Source organism: Apodemus sylvaticus, chromosome 1 (genome assembly GCF_947179515.1).
Source record: "Apodemus sylvaticus chromosome 1, mApoSyl1.1, whole genome shotgun sequence".
NCBI classification, from domain to species: domain Eukaryota; kingdom Metazoa; phylum Chordata; class Mammalia; order Rodentia; family Muridae; genus Apodemus; species Apodemus sylvaticus.
In genome coordinates this window covers 168140537-168155524 of record NC_067472.1, presented here as the reverse complement: position 1 = coordinate 168155524, position 14988 = coordinate 168140537, and the positions used below count along the sequence as shown (strand labels likewise).

At 48.2% G+C, this 14988-nt stretch overlaps 1 protein-coding gene across 2 annotated transcripts; it reads right to left on the bottom strand.

Annotated features, from left to right (window-relative positions):
• Positions 1-3279: 3279 nt before the first annotated feature.
• LOC127668717 (serum amyloid A-3 protein) lies at positions 3280-6610 on the bottom strand. 2 transcript variants are annotated; one of them, XM_052162461.1, is made up of 4 exons: positions 6558-6610; positions 5925-6019; positions 3843-3981; positions 3280-3509 (listed from the first exon to the last, which is right to left on the bottom strand). In XM_052162461.1, exons 2-4 carry the CDS (start codon positions 6013-6015, stop codon positions 3371-3373), a joined length of 369 nt encoding a protein of 122 aa, XP_052018421.1. In that variant the 5' UTR covers positions 6016-6019; positions 6558-6610; the 3' UTR covers positions 3280-3370. The 2 variants fall into 2 exon arrangements, with proteins under 2 accessions (XP_052018421.1, XP_052018429.1); XM_052162469.1 differs by having other exon boundaries at positions 5925-6016; positions 6558-6597.
• Between the last annotated feature and the right edge of the window lie 8378 nt (positions 6611-14988).

Sequence of the window (14988 nt, the reverse complement as noted above, 5' to 3'; positions counted from 1 at the left end):
GGACTATAGGCAGGTGCCGCGGTGCCCAGAAACTCATGTTTGCTGTTTTTAATTCTTTTTTTCTGAGGTTCATACTAGTACATATATGCTCTGTGAATTTCTTTTCTCTTAGAATCTCAGGTGCAGGAAATTGAAATAGTTGTGGCTCCTGTTTATGGAATCTTCTGAGTTGTCATCACCCAACCAAGCTTTCCTGGTCCTTCTCTCACAGAATTACTTTTTATAACCAGAAAGTAGCTCAACAGTCTTGTGTGATTTTAAACTATAACCTGGAAGGCTTAGTTTAGTAAACCTCGATGACCGCAGACCATGGGGCCGCAGAATGATCGGGATTTCCTGATCACTACAGTGCACTTCCTCTCCCTTCTCCTAAGCCAGTTGGAATGAGCTCTGTAGGTCAGGGATGGTGACTTCATTTTCTCTTCTTTGTTCTTCCTCGGACAAATTTCTAGTCTTTCTGACCCCTCCCAGGAGGAGAGGGGGGAGGCAGAAGGGGGAGGGGGAGGAAGAAAGAGTCACACCAGTGCCTGTAGTCCCAGCACCTGGGAGGCAGAGGCAGGTGGATTTCTGAGTTCGAGGCCAGCCTTGTCTACAGAGTGAGTTCCAGGACAGCCAGGGATACACAGAGAAACTCTGTCTCGAAAAACCAAATAAAAAAAAAGAAAGAAAGAAAGAAAGAAAGAAAGAAAGAGAGAAAGAGAGAGAGAGAGAAAGAAAGAGAGAAAGAAAGAAAGAAAGAAAGAAAGAAAGAAAGAAAGAAAGAAAGAAAGAAAGAAAGAAAGAAAGAAAGAAAAGAAAAAGAAAAAGAAAAAACAAAAAAGAAAAAGTCATACCCAAGTTCTCTGGAACTAACAGGTATTTTAAGATTTATTTTTAAAGATTTATTTATTTATTTATTTATTATATGTAAGTACACTGTAGCTGTCTTCAGACACCCCAGAAGAGAGTGCCAGATTTCATTACGGATGGTTGTGAGCCACCATGTGGTTGCTGGGATTTGAACTCAGGACCTTCGGAAGAGCAGTCAGTGCTCTTAACCACTGAGCCATCTCTCCAGCACCAACAGGTATTTTAACTGATCTCCTTCCCTCCCTCCCTCCTTCCCTCCCTCCCTCCTTCCCTCCTTCCCTCTCTCTCTATCCCTGTCTTTCTCCTTTTCCCTCCCTCCCCTCTGTCTCTGCCTATCTCTGTCTGTCTCTGTGCATCTGTCTCTCCCTCCCTCCTCCCATCCTCCCCCTGTCTCTTCCCCTCCCTCCCTCTCTCTCTCTCTCTCTCTCTCTCTCTCTGTGTGTGTGTGTGTGTCTGTCTGTCTCTCTGTCTGTCTCTTTGTTTGTCTCTATCTTTCTCTCTGTCTCTCTGTATGTCTCTGTTTCTCTGTCTCTTTGTCTGTCTCTGTGTCTCTGTCTTTCTGTCTCTCTCTGTGTCTCTGTCTTTCTCTCTGTCTCTCTGTCTCTCTCTGTATCTCTGTCTTTCTGTCTGTGTGTGTGTGTGTGTGTGTGTGTGTGTGTGTTCTGTGTGTTGTGGATTTTTTCATAGTCCTGATCCACCCTGGAGATATTTCTACATCCCCTCACGGCGATGTGACCTGCTCCAGCTTGGTTCCTGCCCCTCCCTGGGCCCTGTGGTCACTCTCATGAACGCGCATCACAGAGCTTTGCCACAGCTCATTCTGAAGAGCAGCTGGCATGACACAAGGAGAACATCTGTCGGCAGTGGAGAGAGCAACCAAACTAATTATATGTAAAAATGTGTGTGTGTGTGTGTGTATGTTCTCCATTGTTTTGTTTTTTCAAGGTTCTAGAAATTGAACATAAGACATCATAGGCACGGACCCAACTGCTGAGATACATTGCCAGCCTGTGAAAGTGGTTTCAAACTGTCAACTTCAATACAATCCTGAGTTATACAGAAAATCATTAAGAACTGGATCTACCTTCAAATTAGCCGAGTGACTTGGATATGTGCTTTAAAATGTGTGTGCCCCAAGTTATTTTTAAAAGGGGGTAATTAAAGGGTAAGAATCCAATGAAATAAATAAGAATTAAGAACTGTGGTCACCTGGTGGCCCATGGTCACCTAGGCAGGAAGGGGAGCTGCCAATCAAGTCATTCAGCTATTATCTAGTGGTAGAGCAGGCAGCCAGACACATGCTGGCAAAGACAGACTCTGATGTTCAGGAAGGCCTGGACAGAGAGCTGTGGGGACATTTTGATGGTGGGTCTAAGGAACCACGGGTGAGAGTCCATCCTGGCCTAGGGCAGGGAGTATGAAAAGAGAAATAGCTTTGAATATTTTTTAAGCAATGGATACAAACTAGTTCATACCTCAGAGAAGGAAAGGATGAGAGATGGGAGGGCGTGGTTTAGTAAAGAAACTGAGTGGCTATCTGAACCCCAATTCCCAAAGAGCTGGTCACCGCTGAGTGAGCCCACCCTGGGTCAGCGTGCATTTGCTTTTTGATAATTTCTTTCAGGTTGCAGGCAGGGAAGTGTTAAAGCTTAGTTAGTTAATTAGTTAGTTAGCTAGTTAGTTAAGTTAATAGTTTTGTTTTTTGAGACAGGGTTTCTATGTGTAGCCATGGCTGTCCTGGAACTTGTTCTGTAGACTAGCCTCGAACTCAGAGCTCTGTCTACCTCTGCCTCCCCTGTGCTTGAATTAAGGGGGCGCCAACGCTATCACCCAGCGTGGTGTTAAAGCCTTTTTTCCGCAGGGGAAATGATTGAGGATATGTCTTTTTTTTTTTTTCTACAGTTATTTTTTACAAAATGGGAGTGGCTGGCCCTTTTGAAGGGTTGAGTTTTCTGTAGAGAGGCATCTAGATCTGAGGCTTTCTCTGTGGGAAGCGTCAGACTTTAAAGCAATCACAGGATGGTTCTGATTTTGCCATCAGTCTTTGTAAGTCGTATTTTACTGAGTAAGAACTTACTGTTTTTCTTGGGGAGGGCACAGGGAAATGGAACTGGGACCTCACATGTGTTTGGCAATCATGCTTACCATTGGACCATATCCCAGAATGCATTTGTTTTATCTAGTCTTTAACTTCATAACTGAAACCATACACAGGGCTTTCTGGCTATCTCATGTCATACTAAAATTCACATCTCTTCATATCTTTTTCTTTAAAAATAAAGAAAAAAAGAGAAGAGAAGAAAAGAAGAGAAAAGAAAGTGACATTCCTTACTTTGCCACGCGGCCCTCGAGCCTCCGTGTGACAGCCCAGTGCTTTTTCAAACCAACAGTGACAAGTTGCATTTCACAAGTATTTATTCAGCACCTTGGGATGTTTAGGGATCCAGATTTTAGGAAGTAACTCAGTAATTGCCCCCTTTTCTTGGGGGCTGCATGACTGGGAACAGCACGAAAAGAAAACTCAGTATTTTTTAGGCAGGCCAGCAGGTCGGAAGTGGTTGGGGTCTTTGCCACTCCGGCCCCACTTGTTGGCAGACTGGTCAGCTCTTGAGTCCTCTGCCCCACGTCCTGTGAACTTCTGAATACCTTCTCTGGCATCACTGTAATCAGGAAGGACAAGAAGAGTTTAAACCAAGCTGATAGGTAGTAGCCCCACCCTCAGGGCTCTCTCCTCTTTAAGACATGGCTTTAAGCGGAGCCCAGGAGCCCAGGGAGGGAGAGGCTGCTATGAGCCTGCCCAGGCTGTCAGCCTCATGCTGAAGGAGCAGCAGCAGGAGAGAGGGTGGGGTCATCGCCAAGCAATCACATGACCACCAGCCACTCCTAGTACTGTGCACAGAAAAGAGCGGTGTGCCTAAGTTACAGAAGAGAACTGGTTCCTGGCTGTCCAAAGCAGTCAATCTCAATCTCTGCTACCCAGCCACCTGTGTTACCTGATGACTTTAGCAGCCCAGGCTCCCCCAGGACCCCTTCGGGCAGCATCATAGTTCCCCCGAGCATGGAAGTACTTGTCTGAGTTTTTCCAGTTAGCTTGCTTCATGTCAGAGTAGGCTCGCCACATGTCTTTAGACCCTGGAGAGGGAAAAGAGTGTCGAGGACGGTTGTGTTTAGGTAGAACAGAGGGCTACAACATCTGCCCACATCATCCCCGCTTTCCCCAGAACCCACAGAAATGTTGCTAGCTTGAAATAAATAGTTCTTACGGACCCCTATGTCTGTACAAGAAGTACATTCAAGTGTGTTTTATTCCAATGGAGTCCCATCTTAGCTCTGTGGCTGTTTGTCTTTGGCTGTTCAAAAATCATGTAAGAAGAGGAGACATGATCTCTAGAGAGTGATTATGACATTTGACAATGACTTCATATGACAATGGTCGTAATATGAAGCTCTCTCTGAAATGGTCCAGGGAAACTTCTACTAAGGTTCGAGATGGGATCGCTTCCCTTCCTCCCTCCCTTTTCTTCAGATCCTTTCCTTTCTCTTACGTTCTCTTTTCCTTTAGAGACAGCCTATGTCTCTGTGTATCCCTGGATGGCCTGAAACTCACAATCCTTCTGCCTCAGCCTCCCAAGCGCTACAATTACCACTGCATCCACAGTTCTTGCCTAGCACAAGCAATGGGAGAAACTGCTCTCCAGGCACAGAGAGTGAGTGCGGTTCTGTTCTGAATCCACCCAGTGTCCAGGATCTACTTCACCCCGAGCAGTTCTCAGCACTTCATTGGCAGGCAGCAAAGGGGGTATCTCTGCCACAGACTGGCATAAGCTGGATGATAGAGACACTTGCATAGCAACGGACACACTAAGTTTAAAACCCCTACCTCCTCTCCAGTAACAGGGAAGAGCATTATCCACCATGGTGCTTACACAGAAAAGCTGAGGGAAATGCACACGGAGTGTTCGTGCTCGTTTATTATCCCCTCAACCCCCCTCGCCCCCCTGCTCCTCGGGAAGGTGCCACAAACAGACAAAGATCTAAACTAAGGACAGGAGAACTGCACCCTGAAGGAATCCGATCCAGCTAACAATAAATGGGAAATATCAAAGGTAACGAGTTAGGGAGAGAGGGAAAGCCTAATATCTAGGTTCATTTACGTTTCATTGTGAGGCTGAGTGTGGTGGTGCACACCTTCCATCCCAGCACTCAGGAGGCAGAGGCAGGGGGATCTCTGTGAATGTGGGACCAGCCTGGTCTACAAGGTGAGTCCAGGACAGCCAGGGCTCAACTACACAAAGAAATCCTATCCCAAATAAATTAATAGATAATAAATAACTGACTGATTTTTGCTGTGTTATGGCTGGTGGGCTGTATTTCCCTTGGTGACAATTTCTTGTCCATGTCGCAGCCCCGACAGACCTATGTTCCAGGTAAGTAAGTCATTGTCGCCTGTTGACCGTGGAGCTGCCTCTGCCCATGCCATGATTTGCTCCTTCTCGGGTAAACAAGTAAGTGTGTGGTTGGAGCTGTATAGTGGCCAACCTGGGCTAAATTCTGCTCTTCCAGGGGTTTTCTAAGATGGCTTATGTATGCTCTTTGTGCATTGGTTTCCTTAAAGGGTAGTAAGACACCTACACCACAAGATTAATTTAAAAACGAATTCATTTCCATACACAATGCTCGCTGGACAATGCCCACTCTGGGTGGAAAACTCAATTAGCCTTAGTTGCTGTCACTGTGGTGGGTTGCAACCAGATAGACGTGAACTGTTCATCACTCTCCACAAGGGGGCAGTAGAGCCCCACTCCTATTGGCGAGTCTACATCTTTCACCTACAGGTTGCTCCTACATTCCTGTGGAAAGGCTGCTGTACAAGCGACCCAGGATCTGAGGCTTGGGATCCTCCCAAAAAATGGTCGACTCTGAGCAAAAAGTTCCGCACTACTTAGGAAGAGCCACACCGCCACTCTATCCATGGGGATTTCACAAGCATGTTGGCCCTTGATTCTGTGGTCCCTGCTCGGGTAAATTCTTACACCTCACAAATACAGCCTCCTGGCCCCATCCTTTAAGCCTACCTTGAGCAGCTTCTCTAAGGAACTGGATCCATCTTTGGCTGTCAACTCCCAGGATCAAGAAGCAAAAAATGATGGCAATGGAAGACTTCATCCTGCTGGAGGGCCAAGACGAAGATGAGCGTGCCGTGCGTGGGGCGGAGGATGCATCTGCAATGTCGAGCTATCTTTCCCCGCACACCGGCAACAAACCCGGCTGGCTTTCGTACATAAACCCACACACGCGTAAACAAAGGTTATAAGTAAGGAGAGTCCAGGGAACTCCCTGGTTCTCCATTTCCGCGTGTTTCATTAGAATCCCACTGTCTGAAGGTTTGCAAACAGACCATTAGTATAGAGCACATTGCATTCCAATCATGCCAGCTGAAAGCCAACTGTAAAGGAAGTTTCCAGAGGGCTACGAGGGGGCTTTTTAACCAGCCTAGCTCCCTGCAGTGTATCTGTAGAAGGCTGATTGCAGCCTTCCCTGAATTCACACAGAAGCACACTACAAATTCCAAGCAGAAAGCATAAGGTCCGGTGAATTGTAACCATCTAGCGGATTCAGGAAGAGACAGAACATTAAACACAACAAGAAACACCAGCGGGGAAAAAGAATCTGCAAAGAGCAAATGTTGGAAAGTTCTGGCAACTCACCCTGTGCTGTGAGCTCCTGCTGGGACCCCTGGTGAGTGGCCCACTGTCCCTTGCTGAGGAGATGTAGCTGGGGATATCTATATATACTGTCACTCCACTGATGGAGCAATCCCTGTTTGATCTTGCACAATCCCAATTGCCCATGAGGTATCTTTCAGAACACTACTTTTCCTTCATGCATATCTTCTTTCCCCAGATTGTGCAATCTAGCCAGTTTCAGAAATGTGGCCAAGTTAGGGCTTTCTGAGTCTTCCCCATCCTGATCGGAAATAATCAGGATGAATGCTTTGCATGCGATTCCCTGGGAAGGGAAAGCAATATTAGAAAGAGAACACAAGCATATAATAAATCATGGGAGCCAAGCCAAAGGCTAAGGCAATGCCCTTTCAAAGCATAGCTCAGATTTAAGCTGAAGCCTTCGGGAACAGGGGGAAGGAAGGCAGAAATGGGCATCTAGCACCCACATGAACGGACTCAGTGCTGGAAAGATCTTCTCCAGACTCAAGTCTATTCCATATTGCTATGGAAGGTAAGAGAGCAGACTAAATTTAGAGATTTTGATAAACCGGGAACACTAAACAAGAGAACGATTTGCATCAAAGTCACGAAGAAACAACATACCATGAACATGTGTGAGGAAGGCCCCCTGGATGCTAAATTATCCTGACAGTGGGTTCAGGCAGGAAGTGGCAAGATATGGCATGGGAATGCTGGGAAAACATCAGGAAACAGCTATTGGAGCCAGAAAAGTAACACTAGGTTTTGCCATGTGAGTTTATCTTATGAGGAAGCCATTCAGACCACGGTCTTCTCCCCCTGTGCTATCCCCACTCCTTTACACAAAAGGAAAAACAAATTAAATGTATTGATGTCACAGACTACACCAGTCCGGTATGGGGTCCCTGGGATGAGGGTCTTCGAGGCAGGTGGGTAAGAATTTGTCAGTGACAAACAGAAACAAACACAGAGGCAGTTTAAATCTGAGTGTATTTTGTAGCTCTCAAACAAGGATTTTTATGTATAAAGAATCAAGTAAGCCGGGCGGTGGTGGCTCATGCCTGTAATCCCAGCACTCTGGGAGGCAGAGGCGGGTGGATTTCTGAGTTTGAGGCCAGCCTGGTCTACAGAGTGAGTTCCAGGACAGCTAGGGCTATACAGAGAAACACTGTCTCAAAAAAAAAAATCAAAAAAAAAAAAAAAAGAATCAAGTATTATAACTCTGAAAAGATATGTTCCATGAACCAGTCGAATAGAATGGTTATTATTATAATCATTTGGCACCGTAAAATATAAAATCATCCAAATATTACGACTTCTAAAAAATTGTATTCAATGAAGCAATCAGGTAAAACGGATATTATTATAAGCATTTGGCATGATAAAATATAAAAAAAAATCATCTAAGGCTAGTGGCAAATTTTCAACAAGTTAATAAATTTTTATGATCAGTTACTATTTAACTTCTAGTTCCTGATTTTCTGTAAATCTTCAAAGCTTAAATTTAAACGGTTTTAACTTTTTTTATTTAAGGCTTTCTTAAACAATACATCAAAGCCTACTTTCAACGACACACGGGTAGCCATATAAAATTTTATTGTTGGGAAAGTATTTATCAATACTATCTTATACATGATTTATAACATGAAGGCGCTGGTTTTCCTGGAGATAAGGTCATAGTTAGTGACTCCATCTCAAGGGATGGTTTCTTACCCATTATTTTCTTTAAGATCTTAGCTTAGGCTATCAAAAACATCTTGTAAATAAAAAAAGAAATAAAATAGATAAGTTATAGAGAGAACTACAGCTCAATAATTTTGCTCTGGCTGAGAGTTCCACACCCGGTTCCAGGAGACCTCCTTCTTTTAAAGTCTAATGCCTCAGTCTGCAAAACTTATCACACAGATCCTAGTGGGGTTGGTGTGACATATGGGGTTCCCTAGAGACGGACCGGTGGTATAGCCGTGACATGGTAGATGTGATAAAGGTGCCACATCTGGCCTTCAGGCCCTGGGCAGAAAGTCGGAGAAAAACAGGGGGTTTAAAAAGAGCCCACCCAGGAAGCAATAGCTCAGGGCTGTTTCCCAAATTGTTAAGAGAAGAGAACTGTGGCTATCTCATTGGAGAAACTAGCTGATGTAGATAAACTGTGTATGGTGACTGATAGCCGAGAAGGAGGACCAGCCCAAGAGAATGGGCAGGCAGAACTCTTAGTTGTTCCATAGAGGGTGGTGAGGTGCTGTGAAGACGTTGGCACAAGTGACCAGGATGAGCGGATCAGACAAGCGGGGGCACCAGGTTGGAGAATTGTTGTCCTACATTAGAGCCTTGAGGGAAAATGCCTCTTCCTTCCTAGGTTTAGCCTTTAGTTTAGTTATTTCGAGCTCTGTGACTAAAAGGGAAAAGAACTGTTCAAAGATTTTCGTCCCTTGGTCCTTAGCCAAGGCACGGCCCAGCCGCATTTGACTTAGGAAAGGGATTCTTCCGTGGCTGGCTCGGCTCACTTTGTTGTCCTAGCAGTAAGCAGTGAGAAGCAGCTACAACTTCCCACAAGCCCTGGTTGCAAACCTCTTTGAGGAAGTGCTTCACAGACAACTGTGTATGAAACCTGCTGCCTCTTCTGTTCGGACTTCCTTGGGATAAATATTTGGTGCAGTGATTATACATTGACCTCCTCAGTCACTGTAGACTCAAAACTCACTTCCTGAGTATCCACTTTTTCAAACCCCCTCCCCCTTCTCCCTCTCTTCCCTTTCCCTCCCCTTTTCCCTTCTCTCTTTCCTCCTCCTTCCCCCTCTTCCCCCTCCCTCCTCCTTCCCCCTCTTCCCCCTCCCTCCTCCTTCCCCCTCCTTCTCCCTCCTCCCTCCCTGTCTCTTCCCCTTCCTCTCCTCCCCTCCTTTTCCCCTTCCCCTCCCTTCCTTTCCTCTCCCTCCCTCTCCTCCCCCTCCTCTATTCCCCTCCCCCCACCACCCCCTACTCCCCCCACCCCCCGACAGGGTTTCTCTGTGTAGCCCTGACTGTCCTGGAACACACTCTGTAGACCAGGCTGGCCTCGAATTCAGAAATCTACCTGCCTCTGCCTCCCAAGTGCTGGGATTAAAGGCGTGCGCCACCACCGCCCGGCTCCCCTCCTCCCTTTTTAACCTTTTATGAGTATTTTGCCTCGATGGATGGATGTGAACCACTTGAATGCCTGGTGCCTGTAGAGTCAGAAAGTCGTGTCAGCGCCCCTGGAACTGGAGTTATAGATAGTTGTGAACCACCATGTTAGTACTGGGAATTAAACACAAGTCCTCTGGAAGACCAGCCAGTGCTTTTAACTGCAGACCCATCCCTCCAGCCCCAACACCCCTTCTTTGACAGAGATATTAGAAGGCAAGTGGGTATTTTTCCTAGACATTAAGAAGAGCTCCTCACGTGTACTTTTTCTTTACTGATAATAGTTTAACTAATCCATTGAGAACTCTTTTAGGCTTTTTACTGATTCTTTGTGAAATCCAAATCAGGCACCCGAGTCCTGCTCATTTTCCCATCACCTCATACCCACCCGTTACCCTTGCAATCTCGCCCAAAATAACACACACAAACAACAACAACGGAGCATAGAATCTCATCATAGAAGCTATAGCGTGTCACTGTGTGTCTCACAACCTATTTCTCTTTCCACACATCTTCACTTGAAAATCTTCCTTGTAACAAGTCCATCGATCTGGTTCCAGATCTCTGGCTTCTGTGACAGCGCCCATGCTGGATCCTTTTGGGGATTTTCCTAACTAACCTGTTGTTGCCCTGCGTCATGGAGATCCTGCAGCTTTGGATCCTTCAAAAGGACTGTCCCTTTCACGAATCCCAGCCACTCACAGATGATACAGATTGTGGGCTGGGCCCACTCAGAGCCCTGGATCTGGGCCTGGGTGGTCGCTGAGTTTCTCAGCCCTCAGATCCCTCTTATTCGCACCACCAGCTCGGCTCCACCTAGGCCACCCCCCCCCCCCCCGGCCGTCATCAGCAGGAGGAAGAGTCGCTCACCCACACCTGTGCCTGCAGAGCCGGCTTCACTGCGCCGCCCAGTCAAGGCGTGGGGCCCTCTCTCTTAAGTGCTGCAGCCTGCAAGGGACTGGGCCAGCTCACCTGTTCTCGTGCCCTTAGGCCTGGCTCATCTGTGCCTCAGCCCTCGCCACCAGGGCCAGCTCTCTGTGTTGCCCTGGCGAGGCGCAGGGCCCACTCTACAGAGGGCCACAGCGGTGTGAGGAGCAGGGATAGCCCTCAAGCTCTCAAGTCCTTGGGGACAACTCCCTGACTATCACAGTGGAGATGGGGGAGGTAGAAGGGCATCGCCCCTGTACCTGCCCCACCTCACAACAGATAGGTGGCAGGGAACAGCTCTCCCGAGCTCAGGCCTTCAGTTGCGGCCTCCCACGGCCCCCTCCATCAGGACCAGCTCTACTGCGCTGCCTAGGTGGGATGCAGGACTAGTCCTCCGGAGCTCATGACCCTGTGGATAGCTTTCTGATTGCCAGAAGTGGTGGGGGACATCACCTCCGTGCCAGCACCACTCCATGGCAGACAAGTGATGGGTCAGCTCTCCCACACCCTTGCCACCAGGGCCAGCTACACTATGCATGGGATGGGTGGGGCACTCTCCTGTGTGCTGCTGCTGCTGCTGCTGCCCTGCCGCTGCTGAGATGGGACCCGCTGCAACCGAGGAGCTGTGGGGCCAGATCTGCACAGCCCCCGGCCATGCACGTGGTCCCCGAAGACTGCCCTGACCGGGGACGTCTCCGTGTTCTTTAGTGATAACAAGACCCCTGCAGCTACATATCCGCAGACCCAGGCATGATCGTCACCAGCGGCTCCACCGCTAGGGACTCCACCATGGCCACAGGTGGCCAGGCTGGCCACTCACGACAGGCCACTGCTCGTCCGTCTCTCTTCATAATGCTCAAGCTGCCCCGCTTCTCTCCCATCTGACCACCACAGACTCGTACACGGTGGTGGAGCCTCTCCAGTGTGGCTGGTGAGCCCTTGGGTGACATCCTCCCTCTGTGCTCCGTGGTATGGTGGTCTGCGGGTGTTTATCTCCCTCCTTCAGCGCTGTGCTGCCTGGATTCGATTCAATATTTTTTATTTCATTTATTTATTTATTTATTTATTTATTTATTTATTTATTTATTTATTGGTTTTTCGAGACAGGGTTTCTCTGTGTAGCCCTGGCTGTCCTGGAACTCACTCTGTAGACCAGGCTGGCCTCAAACTCAGAAATCCACCTGCCTCTGCCTCCCAGAGTGCTGGGATTAAAGGCGTGCACCACCACTGCCTGGCTCGATTTGATTTTTATGCGTCCTAGGCATGAAACCCCTTTAGCAACCAAGCCAGGTATCAAGCCAGGATGGACAGAGGACTGCCACCTGCCCTGCCCCTGACTGACATAAGAACCACGCCAACGTCGCTGTGCCTCTGCCCATGCCAGGGCATGCTGAGAATTTTACCCTTTGCACGTTTTTTGCTTCCCATCCCCAACCCCACCCTCCCCTCGCAGTCACCCAACTTGATGCTCTCTTCTCTCTTTCCACTCGGTCGAGTGCAGTGTGTACGAGCCAACAGCTCTTAGGGCTGGGGCCTGCCTGGGAGTGTGGCCAACGAGGGGCCAGCCATTAAAGACAACCGATGCTCCCTCTGCTAGCAGCTATCAAATGCCAATAGCTTCTCACTCCGGGTGGGATTTTGTGCCCACCTCACGCCATCCGTGCTAAGAGTTTGTCTGCTGTGAGCTCACGCGGGTTTAATGCACGCCGTCCTTGTCATTATGAGTCCACCTATACAGCTACTCTGTTGTGCCTTGAATTTCCCTGGGAGACAGCTTCCCTGAAAGTCACCTCTACCACTTAACGTTCTTTCTGCCCCTTATTCCAAAAGGACACTTGAACCTTGGGGATGGGGTGTGATTGTGTGTCCAAGGATATTTTTCTTTATCGTTCGTCTTTATTATCACACACGTTTGCCCTTTGTTTGTTGATAATGGATCTCTGTGGGTTGGGATCTTGTGAGGACAGTGCTTTCTGTCCCACTGCCACACAGATTCTTCTCTGGGTTCCTTAAGAAGGTGGTGAATAAATACAAGGAACTTGTTTGCTGAGTGGTCAAACTGGAGGAACATTCTAAAGGACTCCACATATTTGACAACAGCCTGCCAATTTGGATGGGGCTGAGCCTAGCACCACGTGAGTAAACACTGACTGACCGCGGGGTTGCAGTGCTCCCGGGCATCCAGGAACAAGCTGCAGGCGACCCAACGCGGCCTTACAGTAAGTGGGCCCAACCTCCAATTTGCCATAGATTACTTCATAGCATTGAATTATTGCCTGCAAATTAAAAGGACTCTGCAAATAGTAAACCCGTAAGTCTAAATACAGCGCAGCATGTTCTCTGAGCGTGAGCCTGAATTATCTTCCTCAGAACTAGAAATTTCAAAACAGGAATCTGGAAATTCGAGAATCGCACAATGCCTTCTTTAGCACCGGGTTTGGGATTTTGCTGACGAATCCCTTTTCCCTGTTGCCAACAGCTGAGATACCGAAGAGCCTCCAATTGCCCCATATCCTGGAGAATTAATGTAATTCAGTGGGTGGATGGGACAGCTAACTACAATGCCTGAGGGGCTCCTTAAAGAAAGTCGAAACTGGACCTCAGTGAGTTTCAGTAGACAACAGGAGCAAAGCTGTCCTTCTGTGAAGAAAAAAGTAGTCGTGGAGCTGAATCTCTTCACATGGGCTTCAGGTGCCCAGAAGAAAAGGACAGGCCTCCTCGGCCCTCAGCAGGGCTCACAGCAGGCTGTACAACCTGCCAGCTGACCTCACATCCTGCCTGCAGACAGGAGTGCGGCGAGGGGGTCCTTTGGGGGAGCCCCTGGACACCTCGCTTCTTGCTCCCCACACCATCAGGGTTTGAAGCGTGTTGGCAGAGGGTGCCAGACAGATGGGGTAATGTCTTTCTCATCTCTGTCACATGGCCACTTGGGTTGGAAAGACCACTTGAGTTTCCAATGAAGGCATTGGCTAGGTAAGGGAAGGCAACATCTTACCCAGGAGACAGTGCGTGCAGCTGCTCTTCTTTCCAGGTATAGCCTCCATTACTGCAGAGACTGACAGGAAGGTGAAATTTCTTTCAGGAGCAGCCGCCGGCATCTCTGTAGAGACCCACCCCTACCCCCCACACACACACCCCAGCCAACAGAGAATGCAAGTGTGATTAGGAATACCTCAGACCCCCTGGGGCCCTGTGATCCTCCCTCCCAACAGACTCTCCAGTCCTGAGGCTGGGAGGCCTGGTGGAAAGACTCCTCCAAGTCACTTGCATGAGAGGATCAGAACCCTCACTCCTACACGGGTCCCACCAGCCAGCGAGCCCATGGTGTGTGCCGTCTCAGATATTTGAATACTTGGTCCACAGTTGGTAGAACTAATCGGGAAGGATTACTAGGTGTGGCCTTGTTGGATAAGGTGTGTCACTAGGGGTGGGCTTTGAGGTTTCAAAAGCCCACAGCATTTCCTGTTAGCGCTCTCTCTCCCTCTCCCTCTCCCTCTCTCTCTCCCTGCCTCTCTCCCTCCCTCTCTCTTTTCCTCTCTCCCTCCCTCCACATGATGGTTATCTCAACATGTAAGCTCTCAGATACTGCTCCACGCTCCCTGACATGGCGGAAGCATGTTTGTCATAGCAACGGAAAAGTAACTAAGACAATGAGCAAAAGTAACTTGTGGTGGAAAGAGTTGATTTGATTCATGGTTTCCACACAGCCCATCATCGGGGGACGCCAAGGCAGGAACTCTGGGCAGTAACCCAGAACCAGAGGCCACGGAGGAATGCTACTTATGGGCTCGCTCTCTGTGGCTCTCTGTGGCTAGCTCAGCCCCACTTTCTTCTATAACCACCTGCCTGCAGGTGGCACTGTCCCCATGGGCTGGGCTCCCCCATATCTATCATTAATAGAAAATGCTCTATAAGGCTGGGCAAGGCGACTTTAACTTCAGCATTCAGGCGAGTGTTTGTGAGTTTAAGACCAACCTGGCCTACATAACCATAGCCAGACCCAGACCCTTTGAGAGAGAGAGAGAGAGAGAGACACAGAGAGAGAGAGAGAGAGAGAGAGAGAGACAGAGAGAGAGACAGAGAGACAGAGAGACAGAGAGAGAGAGAGAGAGAAAGAGACAGACAGAGAGAGAGAGACACACACACACAGAGAGAGAGAGAGAGAGAAAGAAAGAGACAGAGAGAGAGAGAGAGAAAGAGAGAGAGAGAGAGAGAGATTTCTCAATTGAGCCTCTTCTTCCCAGGTAACTCTAGCTTGTAACAGGTTGACACAAAACCAACCCAGATGGAGGCAAGTATGATAAAGCACTGTTTGAAACTCTGGAAGAAATAATAAAAGGAAGGAGGA